This window comes from Apus apus, chromosome 2 (genome assembly GCF_020740795.1).
Source record: "Apus apus isolate bApuApu2 chromosome 2, bApuApu2.pri.cur, whole genome shotgun sequence".
NCBI classification, from domain to species: domain Eukaryota; kingdom Metazoa; phylum Chordata; class Aves; order Apodiformes; family Apodidae; genus Apus; species Apus apus.
The window spans coordinates 137,864,755-137,888,945 of NC_067283.1; the positions used below are offsets into that span (position 1 = coordinate 137,864,755).

General features: G+C 40.6%; 1 protein-coding gene across 6 annotated transcripts in view; it reads left to right on the plus strand.

Moving 5' to 3' along the window:
- Positions 1-24,191, plus strand: part of OXR1 (oxidation resistance 1) — a 270,959-nt gene that overhangs the window by 115,174 nt on the left and 131,594 nt on the right. The window contains exon 2 of one of the 6 annotated variants that reach the window (XM_051609266.1): positions 17,810-17,975. The exons of 4 other annotated variants lie outside the window; for them this stretch is intronic. In XM_051609266.1, coding sequence (XP_051465226.1) covers positions 17,917-17,975 — 59 coding nt within the window. In that variant the 5' untranslated portion in view covers positions 17,810-17,916. The remainder of the gene's footprint in view (positions 1-17,809; positions 17,976-24,191) is intronic. One more of the 6 variants, XM_051609268.1, reaches the window with a different exon arrangement.

Below are 24,191 nucleotides of genomic sequence, written 5' to 3' on the forward strand. Positions count from 1 at the left end.
GAAGTGTATGAACTTGCTTCCAGTTACATGGAAGTCTCATGTTCCTGGCACAGTGGAGTAGTGACATTGCAATGGACATTTCCCTGTGCCTGTAGGGTCCAGCTTTAGTCAGGACAGGTCATTGTGGCAGGAGAATTCCTGTATAATCTGCTCTAGGAAATCCTGCTCTAGCAGGGGGTTTGGACTAGATGATCTCCAGAGGTCCCTTCCAACCGCTAACATTCTGTGATTCTCTGAAATGTGCCACAATCTCTGCTGGCACCTCCTGTTTTTTTGTGTGCCTACAAAAATGGCAAGCTTCGGTTCAAGCCCCATCAGCATAGTGCTGAATCAGGAAAATGGCTCTGCTTCTTTTCACAGTGGTATGAGAATTTGGTCTTAGTGCATGCTACGTCAAAATAGATTGTATCCTGAACTGAGTGAAAGTGTCTTCATGTCATCTTCCCTTACTTCCACCAAAGGACCTCCTAATGAGTTCAAAAGCATCCTTCTGCTTTTTTTGGTTTTTTTTCCACATCAGGTCCTTCGTTTCTGGATTTTCCAAGCACCTTTATTTATTGCTGCAAGGCATAGTTTCTTAAATAGCTCATTTAAGGTGGAAGATGGCTGCTGTAATTTAAGACTAATTCTTTTACAGTAATTTTTAGAAAAAGAAATCAAAAGTTGACATAAAAAATAATGGTACTATTTGTTATATTTTTCCTTTGCACTAAGGATTTGGAAAATATGAAGTACAACTGAGGTACATGACTTGAGGTATATCTATGCAGTAACCACTGCCAGTCAGGTTTAGCTAATCTGGAATACTTGTTATCCTGCACAGCACAAGAGGATGCTTAGGTACTGACCATGCAAAGAAAGCAGCTCTTTATACATAATAGATGTATGTTGACCATCATAGGTAGAAGCATGTGTTTACTTCTGTGGCATCCCTGTCCATGCAAAGAAATGAAATAGGTGTTCTACTGGCATGTGGACCTGTGTGATGTCTACTCTTTTCTGGGAGGCTTTTCAGGATGCAGTGTTAAGGTATCATTCCTGCCTTTCCTCAGAAGCGCTAGGGCAAGCTCCAGAGATTTCATAGTCATCATCGTCTGTGATGCCATGCATGTTCCCTGGTGATTCCTACTTGTCCTTTTTAAGATGGGTGTTCTGGGAAGCTGCAGGTGGGGATACAGGTAACGGTTCTTCTGGTGGATGCAGATACCACTTCTAGTTAACAAAGAAGTGAGTTGAGATGAAGCAGTGAACACCAGGAATTAAATACGCCCCTGGGGAAGAAGGGGCCAACTTGGTTCACACTGTCAGGTACTCCTTTCTGGATCCATGTTGTGGACAGGCTTGAGGCTTGGGAATGCCAGGATACCTGAGTGGTTTCCATGACATGAGGCTTTAGAGGACATCTTAGAGAGCTGGTTCTGTTACTGGGTTAAGTATGAGGATGTGAATGCAGGAAGAGAACAGTGGCAGGAAGCACAAACTTTGTGAAAATGGCTGTGCAGAGAGGTGGGATCTTCTTAGTAGTGGCAATTAATTATTACAAATCACCACTCATCTTTCCTACAAACATGGCTTGGCAGGGAGTGAGGAGGGGCCTGATCTTGGGATGGAAGTTCAGGAACTGTGTCCATGTACCACATACCAGCCTCCATCTCTGCGTCCTGGACTCCCAGCTCAATTTGTGTTAATTAGATAGCCCCCACATTCCATGGCTAGGGCTCCTTGTTTAATGTGAGATTTACAGCAATAAAACCAAATTTGCTATTATCAGCCATCAGGCTTCAGTCCGGGAGGACAGTGTTATCTGCAGTTGATGCAGGTGCCACCGTCCCAAACTGCTCAGTGTCCCAGTTAGCTGCCTTCACCTTGTGTGGCCACGGGCTTCTGTTTTGTCCCTAGTTTTCTGCTGTTGTATTCGATGCTGATTGGGACCATGGAAGATGAATGGTACTGGAAGGTGCCATAGTTGTGCAGTGCAGGTAAGTTTTGTGCAGGAGCCCTGGTTTATTTCTGATTTTCACGAGCCCCACTACACTAGCCCAGAAGCCTGCCCAGCACACCACGCTGCACAGATGGAGGTAAAGACGGGGATGAAGTAATTCATTCTGTTTATGAACAAACTGCCTGGTAAAGATGGGGATGAAGTAATTCACTCTGTTTATGAACAAACTGCCTGGTAAAGATGGGGATGAAGTAATTCACTCTGTTTATGAACAAACTGCCTGGTAAAGATGGGGATGAAGTAATTCACTCTGTTTATGAACAAACCAAACTCAAATCCCAAAGTTTTGGAGGTTAATACTGGATTAAGCATCTTGGGATGCTGAAATTAGACTCCTCATTCAATGCAAAAAATTAAAATTAAGTATTAGCTTTGGCTCTGTGCATTAAATAGCTCTAATTCCAGTTGGTGTTTCTGTGTGTTCAGTGCTTTTGGACATTAGGATGTTCCTCTAAGTAGGAATATAATTGTTTCACTCTGAGCTGCTGTGCACATTGCAATTCATGGCCTGAAATAGTAATTCCATTTTAGTTCTCAGCATCTGATTACATTGCCTTTCAAAGCAGAGAAATCTGCTGAAGAGGAACATTTGTGCTGCAGAGAGCAGAAGAAGGAGACAACTTGTACTTTTTTCAGTGGTCTGATTCTAAATGTTCCTCCTAAATGCACTGGAAACATGTCAATGTAAATAATGCGAGATGAAATATTATACTTCACTGTGTAACCACTTTTGATCTACTGAAATTGGAAAATGCCTACTGAGCTGGTATACCTGACAAAGATATGTTTTCCAAAGCACTGTGGATACGCTGGGTACACTCGTTTTCTTGATAGGTTGGTGCTAGAACTGTTGCTAAGACAAAATTAATCATCATGCCCATGCCATTAATGTTATGACACATCCCTTTTCCTCTTATTTGTTTGTGCTTCTTAACTTTTAAAATGCTATCTAATTTTCTGGCACACAAGTGCCTGCAGCTGAAACATCTGGAATGCAGCACAGAGGTCTCACTGCATGTTTCAAAGAAAGGTACTCCACCCACTTGCTGGGGGTGGGGAAGTAAAGAGATGTTGTAAAGGATTAGTGAGAAGCATGGAAAAAAGAACCTGTAGCTTTTCAGCTGGGGTAATTCTGACCAGTGATCCAACAAGTTACCTAATGGGAAGCTGAGATTAAATACTGCTTAAAGTACTGGAGAGAGGTCATTGCTGTAGCAATTTGCTGATGTGTCTGCATTTGTCTCTAATTTTTAGAGAATGAAAATTCTTCTGTTCCACATTTCTAGGTGTTAATTTCTGCCTGTGTGTATTTCCATTATTACCATGTGCTTTAATGTCTACACCTTCCTGCATCTCTTACATTATAAAGAAACAAGAGAAATTGCAATGAACTCTTTTTTTTCTAGCGATGATACCAAGCAATTTAATGTTGGCTTTGCAGACTGTACTGTACATACAGCTTCTTTGAAAACACCAAGCTGAAAACATTATAGCATGAGTGGTCTAATCTTTTTTTGTTGGTAGCTATTTCTTATTTGGGTACTTTTTTTTTTGTAAAATATTTTATGTAATACAAAGAAATATATTGGCAACCTACTTACTCTAGGAAATGAGCCTTTCTAATGATGAACTTCTGTTTCATAAATTGCAAGATGGAAAAATTTGATTTAACAGGCTTTAAGGTAAAAGTGAAGAGCAATGGACATGGCCTTTATTAGTTATAAGTCTATCTGTGTACTCTCCTTGAAAGGACGGGAAGAAGGAAACTTACAGAGAAGAACAAAATTGCATTAATAGTCTTTTATATTAGCAAAGGTGTTTATACCATGGGCTGCATACTATGTTTTGGTTTGTTCTGAAGGTGAACTTAATGATCAGTGTCGTCTTAGTCAAGGAAAAGGGTGAAAACTGAGGTCATTGGTAGTAGCAGTTCCTAAATTTACAGTCTTCTGAAATCTGTCCCTTAGATGCCATTTCTAGAAAGAAATTTTAAACTAAGAGTCAGTTTGCTCCCAATTGAAACCTTTTAATTCAAGATGCAGATAAGAGGCCAAAACTATTAAAATCATCACTGAATTTTACTGGTACATGCTTTGGAACATTAATTTTATTACAAGACCTGGGAATCAAATAGTAATGTAAATTCTGTCTTATCTTTTTGCTGTTGTTGTTTTGAAGGTTTGTTTTAAAATACAATTGTCACAAGGACTGATCTCTTACAGGATATTAAACATAACAAGTTTAAGTGTTGTCAATGATGCATTGTTTTTTTGCGGTAAATAACCAAATTAGTTCATACTTTTCTATTTCTTCTTCCTGTGAATGACAGCTAAATGGGAATAAATTGCCTATCTGTTTCTGAATGTCACTTTTAGCCACCTGCTTTCTGAACTTCAGAGATGCTCACTAACGACAGCCCTGGTATTGCTTTGCCTTCTTGTGCTATTTATAGTTAATGTCAATACAATAAGTTGTTTATCTCTCAAACTGGTTTTATTCTGGGAAGTTAGGGATGTATGCCTCTTTTCAGAATTGACCTTCACTGTTTCTAACCTATCTATAATTGGAAAAAGAGACATATTGCAGTTCCCCAATGTCCAACAGGATTAAAACCCTGTTGTTCTCTAAAAGTACAACGTGTGATTCATGGGGTTTGTAAGGCTGTGATCTCTGTTGCAGTGTCTCTTTCAAACTACAGTTTTGCAAGCCTGTTATCCTTGATAAGTTTTGTGGTTCACTATCTTCTCACATCTCACGTGTCAAGCTGGCTCTAAGAGCTAGCTAGCACATTCCACCACTGCTGGTGAAAATGAAGAGCATGAAAAATGAAATGTGACTTGCAGAGGAGCTGGAGAATTCCTATTTATGTGATTGCTTTGGATGAGTCACTGAAGTAGAAGTAAGATGGCTTGTGATGCAGGCAACTAGCTCCAGGAGTTGCCATTCCATCCTGTTCCTTGTGGTCTATTTGGTAGGAGGGACAGAAGATGGGATGAGAGGCAGGGAAAAAGAGTTACTTAAGGTGTTCCTCCTCCACAAAGTATCTAAGGGGTAAAAGAAAGCAAAAAAAACCCCTCTTGATGTAGTTCTTTGATGAGCTTAATGACTTTGATGAACGGTGTTGGCTGTGGCAGTGGCAGCATGACCCCCTTGACAGTCTTGCTTCACAGGATAGAGGAAGGTCAAGAGACTTGCGCCTGGAGGAGGAAATGTTCAGCCTTCCTTTTTATTAATTTCAGAGCTGAATTGGTACTCATTCCTAAAACATACACTTTAATAGCAAGCAGGCATTTTAGATCATAGCACTGACTAAACACTTTTGATCTGGCAGTTGTGAAGGGACCAGTAATTCTGCAGTGACAAGAGGTAAACTCTCTTTACAGGAGACAGGCGCTGACTGACCTGGGAGGTGGCTGACATCAGTGTCATGCAAGTGTTTGCAGAGGAAGTCACTTAGAAGACAGATTGCTTTTGCCAGGGACTCCTGGTGCTAGAGAAATTGTAATTGAAAGCTGCTCTCATTTCTTAATACAAGTCCTTGTTTTGCTGCATATGGGAATATGTTCAAAACAGCTTTTCCTTTTGGTATGTGCTATCTGAAAGTACCCACAGCTCCTGAGTGGAGCGGGCTTTTTGCTTTAAGACTGGTGACAGCATCCTGACTGAAAAAGGTGTTTCTAGCTTTATATGGTTGTTTCAAAGCTCTCTCATTTTCTCATGAGCCTACTAATGGGAAAAAACATTCCAGTTGGCATATAAAGGCACATGCACTTGATTACATTATCAGAGGAGATACCTTTGGTTTTAAAGCCATTTTTTGGGAAGAAAAAAGAACAGTAAAGCCCCAAAGAGGGAATGATCACAGAAGATGTTACATGCAGCCAGGTGTCTGTGTTGACCTGTGTTGATCCCTCTTTGGGGATCTGGAGAACACAGGGATATGCCTGCAGTGATGGACTTGAGAGACTGATATTTCAGTGGGCATTGGCCCAGCACTGAGCAGGAGCATAGAATCATAGAATGGTTAAGGTTGGAAGGGACCTTAAAGATCATTACGTTCCAACCTCCCTGCTATGAGCAGGGACACATCACACTAGACCAGGCTGCACAAAGCCTCATCCAAGCATCTTCCAGGCTAATATCATAGGGATGTTTGTTTGTCTCCAACATTAAGAAATCTGGGGAGGGCAGTGGGAGGAATGAGAAGGCATTGCCTTGTGAATTGTGTCTCTTGTATTCTGTTGCTGTACAATAATCACTTACTTTTAGGATTTCCCTGTATAACCATAAACCTTTCCCATTGCTTCAGCAGAACAGAGCCCATGCAGGTGGGAATATTTTAATATGGTCTATTGGAGTGCAGCCACAAACCCTCCTAGAGGAAGAAGAGGAGCTCAAGAGAGACTAAATGGCTATCTGTGTCCTGCATTTCATTTCTTCCCAAGAGAAGAAATAAAAAAGGGAGGAGAGAAGAGGAAAAGGAGGGAGGAGGAACTGAACATGCAGAAGGCGTGGGACTCCTAGAATGGACCTTCAAAGTTGGAGAGGAGTCTGGTAGAGCAAGAGGAAGAGAAGTTGGAATGACAAGGCAGGGACATCCCAGCTCTGTAGGGCACATTTTTTATGTTAGAGCCCTGCCCTCCAAAGTGAAGGCCTCTGTCGGAGTGCGATAATTTCAAACTGCTGTCAGGCTGAGTCCTAAGAAACAAAAAGGAAGTGATTTCTTATCGGAGTGTTTTGTGCAGCCAGTTTAAATGGATTTTTTAGCCATTATTTGTATTGCTGATTGAAATGCAAAGGCTAATATATCTGCAGTGATTCTCCTGACATTTCTGCTCTTGGAAGCTTTCCAAAATCTGATTGCTTATATTATTTCTCCATCCATCTTCTTTAAAAAAAATAATCCCTGCTGCAGTGAAGAGTCTATGTATAAATAGTATTGAAGTGGCTTAGCTCGGTTCCATGAATTTTCTTATCTGAGTTTTTCTTATGTGCTTCTTTATTCCTGTAATCTTGGTGAAAGTGGAACAGTATGAATGGAGAAATATTAGAGAGAAACAAGGAGATAAAGATGGAGGGGATCTTCAGAGTAGTGCCTTCTGCTTGATGGGAGGGGGAATCAGAAGGCAGCTAAGCATGGGTAGCTGGAGACTTGCTGTGATTTTACTGTGTCAGCCAGATGAAAGACAGCACTTACTGTCTGCTGAGCTTAATTTCGAATAATAAATTGTGGGTCGTTTGAATGGATGTGAAGATAGGGAGATGAAAAGAGCTGTAGTTTGTTAATACTGTATTTGAAAACTTTTTAGGCATTTAGTGATAGGAAGAAGGGATAATCAGCAGGCTTGTTGACTTTTGCAGTTCTGCAGTGCTCTGAGAGAGCTCAAAGCAACACCTGGAATTTTTAGCTTTGTCACCCCTAATGAGACACAGTTTTATCAATTACTCTTCTCTGAGCAGTGGTGAGTTACTAAGTAATCTGTTCCTCTTTGTGAGTAGTGAGCTAAAGGAATGATGAATAAAGAGACTTACCATCTGTATGAAGGTACCAATATGGATGAAGTCCTTTCTCTCAGTCTTCTGTGAGAAACCTTGAGTTGTAAATGGAGGAATGAGGCTCAAAGGATGGTCAGGCCAGCTCCACTGATGGTTCCGTGAACAAAATGTGGGGACAAATTCAAATCTTCTTTGGAACAATGTGGATGTCTACAAATCTAGCCTAAGTATCTACCATCAGTAAAAACTTGAAAATTTTAACGTTAAACTCATTATCTCACCCACATTAAAACTGTGATCTTCATCTTAAAGCTTTGAAAATCCCTTTTCTGAAAACCTTGGAAGCATTACTTGTGGAAGCAGCAGCCCCTCAGGCTTACGAAGGGGTCATAGAATCAGAATGGTTTGGATTGGAAGGGACCTTAAAGATCACCTGGTTCCAACCTGCTGCATGGGCCAGGGCACTTCCCACAAGACCAAGTTGCTTAAGGCCCCATCCAACCTGCCCTTGAACACTTTCAGGGATGGGTCACAACTTTGCCTACAACTTTGCCCACAACTTTGTCCATAACTTTGCTGGGCAACCTGTCCCAGGCTGATGTGATGCATATTGAATGCATAAAATTTGTGTTGTCTCATTCCCTGCAGCAATTTAAAAAGATACTGAATTTGCCTTCTAATGTCTTGAAGATCTCATTTATACATTTAAGGAAGAACACCATGCACCCATATATGTTAGGGGTGGACCTACTGGAAAGCAGTTCTGAGGAGAAGGATCTGGGGGGCCTGGCATATAGTAAATTATCCATGAGCCAGCAGTGTGCCCTTGTTGCCAAGAAGGCCAAGGGAATCCTGGGGTGCATAAGGAAGAGTATGGTCAGTAGGTCAAGAGGGGTCATTCTCCGCCTCTACTCTGACCTGGTGAGGCCACATCTGGAATACTGTGTCCAGTTCTGGGCTCCCCAGTTCGAGAGACAGGGAACTACTAGAGAGAGTCCAGCAGAGGGCAACAGAGATGGTTGGGGGATTGGAGCATCTCCCTTATGAGGAAAGGCTGAGAGAGCTGGGACCCTGTAGCCTGGAGAAGGCTGAGGGGAGACCTTATTAATGTCTGCAAGTACCTAAAGGGTGGATGCAAAAGGGATGGAGCCAGACTCTTTTCAGTAGTTCCCAGTGACAGGACAAGGGGCAACGGGCACAAGCTGGAACATAGGAAGTTCAATTTAAATATAAGGAAAAACTTCTTTACTATGAGGGTGACAAAGCACTGGAACACGCTGCCCAGGGAGGTTGTGGAGTCTCCTTCTCTGGAGACATCCAAGACCCACCTGGATGCAGTCCTGAGTGCTGTGCTTTAGGTGATCCTGCTTTAGAGTTGGACTAGATGATCTCTAGAGGTCTCCTCCGGCTGACAATTCTGTAATTGCTACCCAGAAGGCATCTTTGGCAGGAGGATACAGTGAACGTGTGGCTTTTTTTTAAATGCAAAGGCATGTTGGTTAAAAAGGTGGATGAAAAGAAGGAAATCATATAATCAGATGGCAGTGGGAGCTATTAGGGAATTCTGCTTTTGGTTCTAGATCTTTCCCCAATATTGTAACTATAGATCTTGAACAAGAAGTTCTCAATCCTTGGGTTTGTTTTTTTTTTTTTTAATTATTATTTTTATCAATATCTGCTAGAAGCTGTATTTTAAAGAAATCTGTTCTGGTACTGTAGCAGATTTAGAAGATCAGAGTTACAGTGAAGGAAACCCAAGGAAATAGTGGTTTGCTGCATTACAGATTTCTCTTATAGCACTGCTGCAGTTTCCCTGTCATTAAAATTCTGCTGCTGCTGTTTGAGTGGTGGAAGATCCTGAGATAGCTAAGCAAAATGCAGTGAACTTGATCTTTGTGCTTCTCAAATATATTAAATATAATTCTAGGAGTAAAACATACTCTTGTGAGAGCAAGTTTAGCAGATTCCGGGTTCAGCTGGCAGGTGACGTGTTCACACAAAGAATATTGGTTAATGAAACTGCTCTTTTATTCCCTATAGGACAGAGTTGTGCAGCCAGGGCAAGTATGTGTTTCTCCAGCTTGCTGTGCTCAACAGTTTCAGCCTTGGTTTTATAACAGACCATCTGACCAAAATACTTGTAGTTTGCTGATACTGATTATCAATTAAGAGTTTTAACTCTTGGTATCATCTTGAATGCAAAGTTTTCCTTCTCTGGATATGGACAGTGGTGCCTTTTGCCTCCATGCAGTTTTTGAGCTGCCACCTTTGCTCACAGGACAAGATTCAGATGGAGGGAGTTCTGTCCCCTAAGCATGTAAGGCAGCAGCATCTCACAAAAACACGCCTGGTACTTTCTTTTAAAGGTGCTGGGAGAGATGTAATTTCCTTATTTATAGCACAGTTTGGTGATTCAGTGATCAGTTTTTTATATGAACAGTGTATTTAACCTTCTAGACTTTTTACTTTGCTCTAGACACTTAGACGGGTTCTAATAGGTGTTTTTTGCAGGCTCCTAATATGTTAAGAAGTTAAGCCCAAACTTACTGAGTACAGATAAATTCAGAGAGTTACTGAAGTGCATGGAAAGAGCAGGATAAAGTCCCTTCATTTTTTTTCTGTTGATTTTTGTTCCTAAATTATTCCTCTTCCTCGCTCCTTTTCCACATATGAGTGAGAAGTTTTACCTTTCCATTCAAAAGAACAATTATAAAGGCTTAGCCATAATATATTTTGTTTCCTAATAGTTCCTTTTCATGGGAGATTAGGCAAGGAAAAAACAACAACACATATTGTGAGATTAGTTAAATACATCTTGAAGTCCTGCCAATACTACCTGAAAAGAAAGTGTGATTTACTGTTTCTTACTTTGCATTTAGGCAAAAAGCCTCTGATTTATATGGTAGGACTTCTAAACCCTTGATAGTTTTATTACATGCATCTAAATGCAGCTTCTATGTTTTAGCTTGTATGCTGTTTTTTTATGAATTCTCATCAGGTGGTTGTTTAACAGTTCTGCCTGGGAGCTGAGCTGTAGTTAGGAAGCTAAATGCGTAAATGTTTCCAAACTCACTTGCCTCATTTAACATACTGTAGCATCATTTGTCTTCTGGGCTCTGTTTTTGATCACTTCCAACTGTGTTTAAATCTCTCCTTTGCTTTTCTTTTTCATGCTGCCAGATCCTAGCTCCTCATCTCCTGTACCTTCCCAGTGCAGCTGCTTGTCAAGGCTTATGTCTTATCATGGGGATCTTAACCTGGCAATGCCAGACCAGCCTTGAGCTGCTCTTTATTATGGACTAAGGGGGGAAAAAAGCTTCTCTGTGCTTTGGAAAGCCATGGTATAGTGCTTTTTGATTGGATTCTTCTTTAAATAATGTAATTTACTATGATGCCTATAGATTGCTGGTGTCTGGTAGCGGGGGGTAGCTGCAGAGATTATAGCTATTCTACTTTCTGGGCTTATTGATTTAAAAATAATAATAAAGAACCCTGTGGGGCAGCTCTGTTCTACCATCTCTTGTTTCTATGTTTGTCCAACCTTATTTGCTGTCATAGTGAGAGAAAAAAAAAAAAAAAAGGAAAAGATTGTTACTTATCACAGGCATAAATCTAAATGGTGGTTCAAGGGAAAGGTCATTCTTTTCCGCTGGTGAAGAAATGTCTTCAGCTCAGCATGAAACTGAATTTAGGTTGTCTTCTTGAATGTCAGTATGTGCTGCTGGGAAGTCCCACCTGCAGAAGGAAAGAGAAGCAAGTGGTGGTGAGGCTCTTCATAGCATGTCAGGACCCCTGCAGCAGGGGCTGGCAGCCATTACTGCCACCACAGAAGCGTAGGGAGCTGCCCAGGAGTGCTACCACTCTTCCCTTGCCTTCCTGTTTTTCCTTTCTCTCCCTCAATGTCTTCCCCCCAACCTTTGCAGCTGGAAGGTTAGGAAGATACCTAACCTGGGGATAAACCATAATGATCTCTTTCATAACTGTTGCAATGTCACTGCGGTGATTGGGAGGACTGACCTTGGTATCTTCTGTTAACTTCTTACTGGGGGCATGTGCCTTTCTTGCTTGTACTACCAAGGTTGTAGTGTTCTGAAAGTCAAGCAGCTCATCTGTAAATCTCTGAGAAGGAAAGAGTGAAACACCTGTGCTAACTGCAGTGTGCAGAGCTGGGAGACATGGTCCTCCATGGTCCTCCTCATGGCCCTGACAGTGCCTTTAGGGAAGACACAACAGCTCAGACACCACTGACCCAAGAGTTTGTTCAAGGACAGGAGCACAGATGCAAGATACATCGTGAAAGAAACTGAGAAAAAAGCTGAAAGGGATTGTTTTGCTTCAGTGTTGGGCAGGGATGGTTTGCTGACCAGGAACTGAACCTTAAGGCAAGGATCTACAGGCTTGTGTCATCGTGGGCACGTATCTGCCCCTCAGGCATCAACTACTTGGTGTTTATTAATGCAATTTCTAACAAGACTTCCAAAATGCTCTGCTACATAAATAAAGGGTTTGCATGATTAAGTGGTTTTATGGTGTAGCAGTTTGGTAGATAAATCTACAGAAGGATGTTAGCTGTGTCCTCCTGAATCTGTGTGTGTGCATGTGCCTACAAATACGGTTCTGCCATACTATGATGCTGAAAGGAGTCCAGGTACCTTAACTCCTGCAAATCTGATCTTTCTTTTTACTATTGACATTCTAATTGATAGTTAGAATTTTACATTGTACATATAAAAAAAAAAAACAAACAAAAAACAAACAAAAAAACAGATGGTATCCTTTGATGAGCCATGCTGTACATTCATGGTCATCTCCTTCCCAGGATAGAGATGGCTGAGCCACCTTGCTGGTGGTCTCAGTGTCAGGCAGGGACCTCGAGATGCCACTAAATCAGGGCCCTTGTCGGGAAACTGGGAGAGACTCAGAAAGACACAACTGATCTATTAAAGACTGAGCAGTAACACACTTCATCCTGCTGCTCTCTATTTTTGTTTAATTGACTGGCAACACTTGTCAGAAGAATGTTCAGCTTTTGAGAAAATACTGGCAAACTTGATAACTGCAGTACTTGATATTAAGGTAGATTTACTAAACACACAACTTAAAGATTAAGCCTTCAGTCTACACCTAACAAACTCTGCTGTATTTTATTTTTTTTTTCCAATATTCATTGATATCATGGCTATGGATAAAAAATTTAGTCCTTTTCCTTTCTTAGACAATTTCCTTTCTCAATGTTTATGTTCTACTATGTGGTATAGAATCATAGAATCACTTAGGCAGGAAAAGATCTTCAAGATCATTGAGATCAACCACTAGTCCTACTCTTACCAAGTCCAGCACTAAGCCATATCTCCCCAGGCACCACACCTAGATGACTTCTAGACACATCCAGGGATGTTGCCTTAGCCACCTTCCTGCACAGCACGTTCCAATGTCTGACAGCCCTTTCAGTGAAAAAGTTCTTCCTAATTACTAGTGTAAACATTAGGAAAAACTTTTTTATAGAAACATGGTATATGTTTTTATAACAAGAAAGACTGAAAAAAATTGTTTGTTATTTAAATATTTTTTAAAGTGTTAATATTTTTAAGTATACCCTTTTTTAGAGTCCTATATCTGCATATAAATCTGAACTATGTGAGTAGTGGACTATGAGTTTGTTTTGTCTGTGACTGTTGTAAGTGGAATGCCCACCCTGTCTGCTTGAAGCTCAGGCTGGAAGGACCCCTGTGCCACCCCCAGAAGCCCTCAGTCCTGGCACGGTGCATGGACACAGCCTTCAGGGCACTTGTTGCCTTGTCCAGCAGGAGATCTGGTGGTGCCAACACTTTGTGTAGTCTAGAAGTGCCTTACATTCAGTAAATGGGAGAAATCAAAATTAATGGGTACATTTTTTATTAAAGACAGATAATTTTAAATAGTGGAAATCTGCTATCTATATCTCTGGTTGCTTCCAGCAGCCAGTGATATGCTTTGATCACTGGGTCATCAAAGCACAGTGGCTTGATAACAGCAGAGGAAAACAGGATTACAGGGGAGGGCCTGAAGGGACTCAGGACTAAATAATCTTAAAAGACAAGAGGGAATTTTGTTTCTAAGGAAACTTGAAAAGAGAAATTTGCTGCCATAGTTCTCAGTTTAAAATGAAAGCTAAGGAGAGAGGAGAACTGCACCAATAAGAATGAAGACAGCCTTTAATGGCCCTAAGGAAGTTTAGTAGGCATTGTCCATTGCAAGCCAATATCCAAATAAAAAATATATGCTTGGTGTAGGATAGATACCAGCAGTGCCTCCTGCCATTCTGCAGACCTAGAATTTACTGAGAGTGGGAACAGTTACTTTTTTGTCCCCACAGTTAGGAGGTGTTGAGATTATTGTTGAAATCTCATTCTCATAATATAAAAAACTTACATGTTCTTGAAGAGTTTTCTTTTTCTTTTTCTTTTTCTTTTTTTAACCATAAATTTCTGTCCCCAGAGCACATTTGCTTAGGCTCAGGTTGAACACAGTTTCTGTGCTTGCCTGAGACACTTCATTCTCTCTTGGGGACACTCATGCCCTGGTTCTCGTTCCCATGGCTCCAGCTGCTCTGTCCAGCAGAGCTTCCCCTGGTGCACGGTCCCTTCTGCAGCCAAGGTGATGTATCATCAGGGCTTGTGGGCTGTGCTGGGAGGGTGGAGATGTAAGGAAATGTCTTTACAACGTTCACACTCCTGTGTAAAAAGTTGTTAAAAATGTTCCTCCCACTACCACAGAACTGAGAAACAAAATAGTTGTGTGGGTTTTCAGTTTGTTTTTAAATAGCTGTTTCACAATCTATCTGTTCAGATTTGTGTTTCTCCTTTATGTATAGATTCTCTTAGTATAATCTGTTATTAAGCATCTTATCAAGGGGCATTACTTACTATTTTGGGATGACAAGACATGACAACATATATGCTCGGTATCACATTTTCTCAATAGGTGTAATAAACAAACTTCCCATTTTCTAATTGCATCTGTGTGGGATCTTAACAAGGCTGCAGATCTACTGTGTGGCTGCAGTACCAGAGTGAGTAGAGTATGGATTGGCACTCCCATTCAGCCCTCTGGGCTGCTCTTGGAGCTCTGGAGGAAAAGCCAGCAGCTGGTTTGCCATGTTACTGACCCTCAGTGAAAAGAGAAAGTTGGTTGGGATTAGTTGGAGCTGAATATTTAGAGCAGGAGAATGTCCTACCAGAAGGGCAGGATGATAATTTTGTCTTGTTTAAGTACAAAATATTCCTGGATCTTTGAAGATGTTCCTCTCCCATCTGGTATAAGCTTGGCTCTCCTGACTGATGAATCAGAAATGCAAAAAGAGCAAGACAAGCACTTTTTCAAACCTGTATGTGTAGTGCTCAATGAAACTCTCTCAAGAAAAAATAGGTTGAATTAACATCTTTTCAGTGGACGATGTGGTGCATATATCCAATAATAGTCAAAATAGCCAACCACTATAAAGCTCATTTTATACAGTCTATACATTTTCTGCACATTTCACTGAAGTGCTAAGATTATACTTATTATTCAAAATACTTGAGTTATGCATGAGTTGAAGGGCAAAAATTCAATTCTACTTGGACTATGATGATGAGAGATTTCTCATTTTGCCTAGTTTCTAACTTGCCTTTGACAAGTCAGGTGCTTCCGCAGAGATTTATCCGATATTAATATATCCTGCAGAGCACTCTGAGAGCCAGTTTATGTTCTTAGCAAGGAGAAATGCTAGATGTTTTAGTCTCCTCGAGGAACAGCTTCTGTCTCTCTCTTCACTGTAACGAGTCTGCCCTTTGTGAGCTGGTGCTAATTGCTTCATTTTATGACAGTTGTTTTTTTCCTGTGAGGACTTACAGAAGAATATGTTATGCACACATTGCAAATCCATGTAATCTTTATTTCAAGACTAACCTATGTTGCAAAAGTTTGAAGACACGGTATTTGTACAAATTGGATAACTTAGTTGCCTAAGAAGGCATTGTTTGGCTTAGAGTTTAAGTTGCCAGCCTTTGTGCAGTCTTGTCATTGACCTGTATTCAGTGAAGACAGGTGGGTGCTTACAAAGACTTCTAGGTATTATATTTTTTCAGTCCTAATATCAGAGTAATGTGCTGTGCCTGGTTCTTAGAAATGTGAAACAGCAATAATGGCTTTCACAATGCAGCCCCATAGCCCCCATGCCTGGTGGGAAGCAGATAACTTTGCCAAAAAGCCACTTTGAACTTCAGAGTGAGGATGAGTCTTGTGGCTTTAGAAGAGGAGAGGAGGCTCCATTTGGGAAGGAGCATGAGGAGAGTTTGAATTATTGCTTGTGAGATTTCTGTCTTGATATGCCCTGGATTCACCTCTCTCCTCCAGTCCATGGTCTGGAAGGTCAGACTATAGTCTTTGCACTTTCTGCAGCATGTCCTAATGCTCAGACTGAAGTTGGAGGCTCTCTTGCTTGCTGCACCTCTGGTCCTGGGACTGGCATTCATGGCTGCTGAGCAGCACTGTTTAACATGACAGTGGCATGTCACGGTGTGACAGAGTGGGCTCCCCGGCTGCAGCAGGGAGGCCAGGGTGTGAGATCCCTGCTTACCTGGAGCCATTCCAGCTGATGGGCTGAGATGCTCCTGGCTGGATCTCACTCACTGTTTATGTATTATCTTTTCCCCTTTCACAAAATACCTTTACAAGCCTCTGAATTTGTAGTGTTGAGATCAGAATGTCTTATCCCATGTATTTCTTGAGGAATAAAGGGAATAATGATGTACAGATTGGTTTTATATTGCAAAATAAGTCTTTAAGTTGTTAAACTGTGTACCTTTCAAGTTGTATGAGGTACTGGGCAAGGCAGAAGAACGTGGAAATTAGCATTTCCATATCTTAGGACAGGCATATTCACAGCATGTGGTTCAGACGTGAGCTGCAGTTGCCTGCTGTGCTCATGCTTATTTGTTGAGATGGTAGGACTAGAACACAGAAATCGGTGGTACGTTGTACTCCTCTCATTTCCCTTTTAGAAGTTAAAAGGCCCTTTTGCTTCCAAATTTGACTACATAAATGTATGCGTGTTATGACTGCAAGTGCTGTAGCAATGTCAGGAACATGAAGTGCCCAAGGATATTGTGGCTGACTTGTAAACAACTCAGAAAGCAGTCAAGCCTAGGGTTGGAATCAGAAATGTAAATGCAATTGCCTAAATTAAAGGCTATGGATAAAATAGGTTTGTTGTCTAAATTACTTGCAGTTAGCACAGAAATTAATTGCTATTATGACAAAGTTAATTATATGGAAAAATACTACGAATTTATATGGCTTCACTGTAGGTGACATATTCCGTATGTCTCAGGGTATGCCATGCAGCTCTCAGACCACCGGCTACTGCCTTTGAAAGCCCTGAATTCAGTGGTTGAGAAAGAGAAGATGGTAATACAGGATATGGTCCTGCATGATGTGTATAGGCTGTGTGAAAAGATTGCATAGTCTGTAATGAAGAGATATCAGAAATAGTTCTTTCTAATCAGGTGAAGTAAAGACTTTCCTTAGTGATGCAACCTTAAAATAGTTTGGACCATTTTAGTCCATCCTTATAAATAAAGTTGCATAGATATTATGCTACAGCATTAATGAGACAAATAAGAATGAAATAGGAATTGTCATCACTTTAAAATCATTATGCAGAGTTTTTCTGTGCTGAATATGACAGCTGGAAATTTCAAGACCCATGCAAATTGTACTAAAGTAGATTTGCATAAAGCATTGGAAGAGCTTTTGTGAAAATGGAACTAGTGGGAGTTATTTAAGTAACAGTATAGCAGCTATTAACAAAATAGCAAGATTCAAAATAGTAATTTACTTTACATATCTCCACTAAAACATGTCCAGAATCAAGATAACTGTCAGCAAATAGTACAGCATTGCAACCCACCCCCTCAAAATCCTGAAAGTAAAGATCGAGAAATTCTCATCCCTGACAAAACACACACCCTAATTGCAGAGCATATTACTTCCACCATTTAAACCAGCTGTAAAATATTATACAGCCATGGTTAAGCCATATCATCTTGAGCTCTTAAGTCTTACAGAAGCGTATGCAGGAGAAAAAATAGTTAATTCTATATGCTGTGACTATCTGAGTTAAATTATGTATTTAGTGTGACCACTGCCATCTTCCTCTCCATCATCATCACCTCCCTCCCATTTCTGCCATGCCTCATCCTCCTGTGAGTGTACATCTCCAGGCCCATCTGTGCTGTGTAGAGCTCCTTAACTCCTTTACCTGTGAACTCACTAATGCTTCTCTCCCAGGCAGTGAGAATGCCTTGTCACACTTGAGCCACAAGTGGATTCTGGATTCTTGCGCTTGGAATTAATGGATGTAACCTGGCAGCAACCGATCTGTATGTCTTCTGTAAATGGTACTCCACGGGTTTGACTGTAGCAACGCTGTCATGCTCCCAGGAATAATCACAAGGTTTGTGTGAATTTTCGTAAGTCTCTGTTATGTGATGTGCCCTTGAAACACAGAAAGGGCCAGTGCTCTCTGTAGAACTTTTTTGAAGTGTGTGGGTTGCCAGTTCCACACATAACTAAACCAATTTTTTAATCATTTAGATACTCTTCATCTTTTCCTCTAAAGCCTGATGGAAAATTCTGGTTTGTCATCGTGTTTTCCTACAGAATGAGGGATGGTGGCAGTTTTCCTGCATGTGCTGGGACCACTTCCATAAGAATGACTGGGAAGTTGAGAAAGGGTGGTTTTAGTTTGCTTTCTGGTACTCTGACAGTTAACAACTGTTATGTCTTTAATGTGCCTGTTAATTTTTGGTGATGTGTGTAAAGGAAGACAAAAAAAGGAATGTTTTTTATGTTTGCTGTACATGCTGGAAAACTTATGCTGGGGGTATAGAGAAAAACACAATTTTGAAATGCCACTAATTTTTCTGCACATAGCTCTTGTGCCTGCACTGTTTTCTTTCCTGAAGCTGGGTGGAAATGTTGTGTTGCTGATACATACCTGTGACTTTGAATTGCTTTTTGACTATGTAGGTGTGAGTTCATTCCTAATCCTTTCATAACACCACCCGTGTGAAGGTCTTGTTCTCATTTTCTGCCATCAGATGGTTTCATAAGCTGCTTACGTTGTCAGAAAACTCTGCTGCATGATCGACATGTAAAGTAACAGCCTGAAGGGCTTTTCTGTGGGGCTTTTTGTTTGCTTGTTTACTGACAGACATTGATTTTAGTGGTATTTTATTTTCTAGGTGGTTGGTTTTGTTTCTCTCTTCAGTTCAGATTTGAATTACAAGTGTGTTGCACTTGGTTGTGTGTAGGGCTTGCATAGTAGTGGATACTCAGGGATAATATGTGAGACAGAGCATGCACTGAGTGGCTTTTTCCTTGTGAAACCCCTCCACCTTCAAGCAATCCTCGGCTCAAGGAATTTGTTTGCTGAAGTACCTGCATTCTTCACAGGCCCAGTGGATGATTTCTGCCTGACTTGCGTCACTTGTTTTTGTACCGAGCGCTACTCGTAGCCTGCACAAGTTACTTCCATCATGCAATTATATACCATTCCTAGAAGTACTTCTTTGTGTGTGTTTCAAACTTGCTGCTTGCCTTCATTTGGTGCCCCTTACATCTCCTACAGTGCAAACCCATTTGTGCTCCTCCTTCCCATAGCTGGTGGCTGCGGAGGTCCCTGCCCTGGTTCTCCGCCGGCAGCTCCTTCCTTCGGTCTCTTTCCTTTTGCCCCACGAGGAACTGACTTGTCATCATCACTCATGTTTTTTCTCTGTGTCAGTCTAATCCTGCTATCTTCTTTCTGGAAAGGGGGTGACCAGAGCTGCAGGTGGTATTCAAGGGCATTAAACAGGTTTTCCAGTAATCCTCCATGGCATCGCCTCCTGCTGCAAATGTGCAGAAGGAGCCTCAGGTGGTAAATGGAGTCTGACTGCAGACCACAAGCCTTTTATCTGATCCCAGCACAGTAAAGGAACTGGTTTTAGACTTAGTCTGTGCAGACACCAAGAGTTAGACCTTCTGTGTTTGTCAGACCTTTGCAGTATTGTGTTGAAAGCAGTTTTGTTTTGTTTTGTTTTGTTTTTTCAGAATCAGAGAAATCCTGGCTGTCAACATCAGTTTAAATCACAGTTCTTGCTACAAAGAAATCAAATTTATAACCAGCTCTTCTGGTATTCAAAAATACTGAATGCATCTCTGAAGAATAGGCATCACTCTTCAAATGAATGATTTTGCTTCCCCTATTAACTGTGTAGTAAAATTTCTGCAGTAGTCACAAGGGGCACAGGGAGTTGTTTTTTTATTCAGTAGATAAAAATGAGCTAAGCTTTCCTCCAAATCCTCGTTGCAATAAGGGATTTTTACGTAGAAATTCACAAAGATCAAATTGTACAGATTCCCAGCTCCTGGGATGCTTTGTATGCTTGTTTGCTTCCACCAGAAATGGTTTAAATGATTTTTTTTACCTTTTCTTTCAGACTGGACTGGCAGCCATGCTTGTTTTAGATGCTTTCAAAATCTGTTTAGAGAATAATACCTCATTTATTTCTCATGATGCTTTGCAAAAATTCAGTTTGCAATTATAACATGAAGAGTACGTGAATTGTATGAGGAACAGAAGAGTTTTGTGATAGTGAATGCCAGGGACAAAATTCTAATGCTCTTAAAATCCATAGCAGACTTGCAGGGAATTCACTAGCCCCAGGATTTCAGAACTTCCCATATTTATGGACTGCCCAGAGCAGTCATTCAAAGCCTCACCATCCAACTACATTTTCCTGTTGAGGGAAATGATAAGAATCCATTCAAAGTGACCTGTTCCTTGGAGGTGCTGCTGGGGAGTGCAGGGTGCCAGCTGGTCTGGAGGAGTTAAAAGCTGGAGCCATCTGTTTGGCTGTTTCTAAGATGCAGTAGAAGACTTTGCAGTTGTATTCAAAGGATGGAAAAAGGAATAAAGCACAAGTTCAAAAGCTAGTCAGTGTATCTACCTGCAGGTTTGTCATACCACACAGGTTAGAGATGCACATTCCTCCTAGATTAGCTAAATGAGCAAATTCTCTGTGATGGGTAACTGGCAGGATGCTGAGAGGCAGATTTAGGCTTTCTGTCTCTGTGTGGTAGGTTAAATTTACTGAGCAACTGCTTAAGTGGTCTCAGGCATCTGGAGTTACTGGGATGTGTGACATCTCTCCTAGGAAAATACAGCAAGACATAAATGGAGCAAATGACTTTTAATGGATTATTAGCAATAGTGCAATTGAATTACACAAATAGGTGTGTGGAATGTGTGTTTGAACAGGATTATCCAAAATGGAGGTGCTACTCAGCCATGTTGCAAGCAAACCTGGCATTTCCATGTCCAGTCAGTAGCTGAGTAACCTCTACTCTGGACCTACCTGAACTTCAACCCAGAATGGGTTACCCTAATTAATTGTCAATAATTGGGCCTTCATTTTCATTCCATTCTAGCCTCTCTTCTAACCTTGCTGCTTTTCCTGTGAAGGTGCCAGTTATAACAACCAAGTGAGAGCACGACCATGTTCCCCAGAAGCTGTCAGTGGCCAGAAGATAACAGTAGTGACAAGCTTGGTGTTTGACACTTCTCAAAGGCTGCAGATTTTTTGCATAGATTTCCCTCTCCTGGAACTCCAGTAGTCTAATGATAGCTGTAGAAAAATAAATTTTCCTCCCTTCTACATTAGATCTTTAGGTCACACCAAATGATGTTGAAAGACTTGTGTTGCTTGTTGTTGATAAGTTAGCTGAAAGCCACTACTGAATACGTAGGGTAAAAGATAAAAAAGCTTTGCCACAGTAATTCTTATGTCTTGTATTTATTTCTCCACAAGCACACAGCCTGAAAAACTCAAGAACTGTGAATGTGATCCTAAGGCATTTCATGTTCAGATTCCTTTCTGTCAAAGGATGAATCTTGTTTCAGCTTAACTGTGCAGCTTTAACATAAAACAAAAAAACAAACAAAAAAACCCCAACAAACAACAAAACCAAAAGCAACACAAGGCTAGTACTAAACCAGGGTGCTGGAAAAGGGTCAGGCTTACAAATAATTTGTTCACTTGGCTTCAAAACATGCACAGAACTCAGGCTTTTATTGCAAGATGTGGTGAAGGTACAGTTTAAATGCTGCAGTGTTTTTTCAAACTCTTTCCCAACCACAGCTGTATCAGTTCAGGTGAGCTGAAGGAAGATGCGTCTGAGTAAGTTGCTTCTTTTTGTCAAGTCATTCCTATAAAGTTACATTCTTATTTGAACCTGTGTCCTACTCTGCTGACCTCATTATCGCAGAGCCTGGATTAATTCAGATCCTGTATCTTTCTATCTTTCCTGGCAGCAAAAGCACTGTCATCATGGTATCTCAAGAGCAGTCTGACAATATTAAGTGCACTTGCTTGTCTTTCATACTTCTGTCCTTTAATTTTAGTACTCTAGTACCTGTGACTCTGGAATTCTTAGATTTGGCTTATCCTGGATTGCAAGAGTAGATAATTTTTTGCACATTAATTTGCTATAGACATTTCAACTTAGTCTTTTATTAATCAGGCATCACCTGAAAAAGGCCATGTGGTGTTTTTACTTCTCAGATGACAGGTATTACTCCTTTATTCCTATGTGATTCTAGAAGAACAGATACAGTATGTTTGTAACCACAACCTGCTACTCCCCACAGTGCAGCAAGCTATTTTAATAGCTACCTTCACACTGTTAATTCAAAGCTTTATTAATTGAACTGACCTTCAGGTATCCTTAGTTGCTAAGAATGTGTTCATAATTCAGCTGAGAATATAAATAATGTCATTTTACCACTTGTAAAATGTATTTCAACTCACTGTCTGTCTGTCTTCCTTTGGGGCAGAGCACAGAAATGCATCGCGTAGGCCATATGTACACCTAACGATTTTTAGGCCTCACTTGCTTTATTTTGGGATTATAGAGGTACTAAATATTGTACTTTCTTTGCCATCAATTATTTTGCACAACACAGAAGCAAGACACTGTAATCACAGTGCAAGCTTTGGCCTGAGATAGATTATTACTTCTTGAAAACTAGTTATTTTCTTCCCAAAAGTCATCCTTTAAATCTTAAAAGATTTCAAGTGGAAAAGAATTGGACTTTTTATACCACCTGGAATATGGCTTATTCAACAATGTAGCATAATTTAACACCATTTCTTTGCTAATGAGTAATTGAAGTATTCCAACCTTTGTTTTAGGTAAATACATTTGACCAGCTGTAGGCTTACAGCTAAAACTACTTAAAACTAGGTCTTGGTTTTCCGGAGCATCATTTCAAACATTAGAGCTTTCTTTTCTTCTCACACAATGTTTGCCCAAAGGATGCCATGCCCAGTCTCACCTTGATTTTTGTATGTATCAGTGCTCATAGAAGTGTTCAGCCAGTTCATCCCAAGCTGTTTGGGATGGTGTCCTCACTGATGCTCTATCTTTGGGGAGGTAGCAATGTGCACCTGCCTTTATGTTGATGGAGTTCTTAGAGACATATGTCTAGATGAACATCTGCTTTGACCTACTACAGCCTTTCTTATACATAAGAGGGATAAAGGTCCCTGCCATCCTGACTTCTTTGTGCAGAGGCATTGGAGCTGAGGAGTGTTCCATTAGGTACATCAGGTACCCTGAGCCAGTCTGGGGAAAAGGTTATAGTGGAAGTAGTCTTTTTTATTGGACCACTTAGAGAAGTTAATTTCTAACCTCTGACTTTCTAACTGTTGATCCTTTCCCTGGACTAGCAATACCCCATATAAGTATAGTAATTTCACCTTCAGTGTCATTTGTCAAATTCTACACACGCTTTGATACTTCATTATCAGCTCAGTGCACAGCTTGGTCATGAGCTAAAGGTGTTCCAGGCTACTAATTGCAGTAATTATTATTGCAATATTAGAATCAGTTAATCTTTTAAAGTAGCTTATTTCATTCTCAGTGCAGGAATCCATGCTGCTGAATTGCAATGAATACACAAACAAATATTTTTAAAAATAAGGAAGCACATAGTTAAGAGGGAGGCTGCTTAGCATTAAATCATTACTGTAATAAAATTATCCCTTGGCATTAGAGAATTTTATCCTTTTACTTAATTTGCTCCAAAATTTCAGAATTATTATGAACCTTTCATCTCAAATCAGTATCTCACTGCAATGTCATAAAGCTCTTTTATTTCCAGAATCAAATTACATAAGCAAGTGTATTTATTTATAGACAATTTAAGAGAAGTGTTGACAAACCCAATATTTATGTAGTGAGCTTCATCATAACAGAGCATTTGTCTCTTCATATAGGTAGCATAATATCTCTCCAACTCTAGGGGCATAAAAACTTCTATTTTATGTTGCTAGAGGTAGAGGAGATGCCAGAACTAGAGTGATTCAGTGATGGGAGCGTACTCACCACCGCTCTGAAGCAGGGTTTGAGAGTTTTTGTTAGTCTGTCTCTAGCAAAACTCATAAAATTACTAGGTTAGGGGACGAGTGAGGAGTGATGTCATTTGACTTGACTTCAGCAAGGTTTTTATCATTGTTTCTCACAGTGCACCCAAGTTACAATGTTACGTCTGGATGTGTGGACAACTGGGTAAAAAAGTTGTTAGATGACTGGGCTCAGAGGATAGTGATTAGTAAGTTGCACTTTA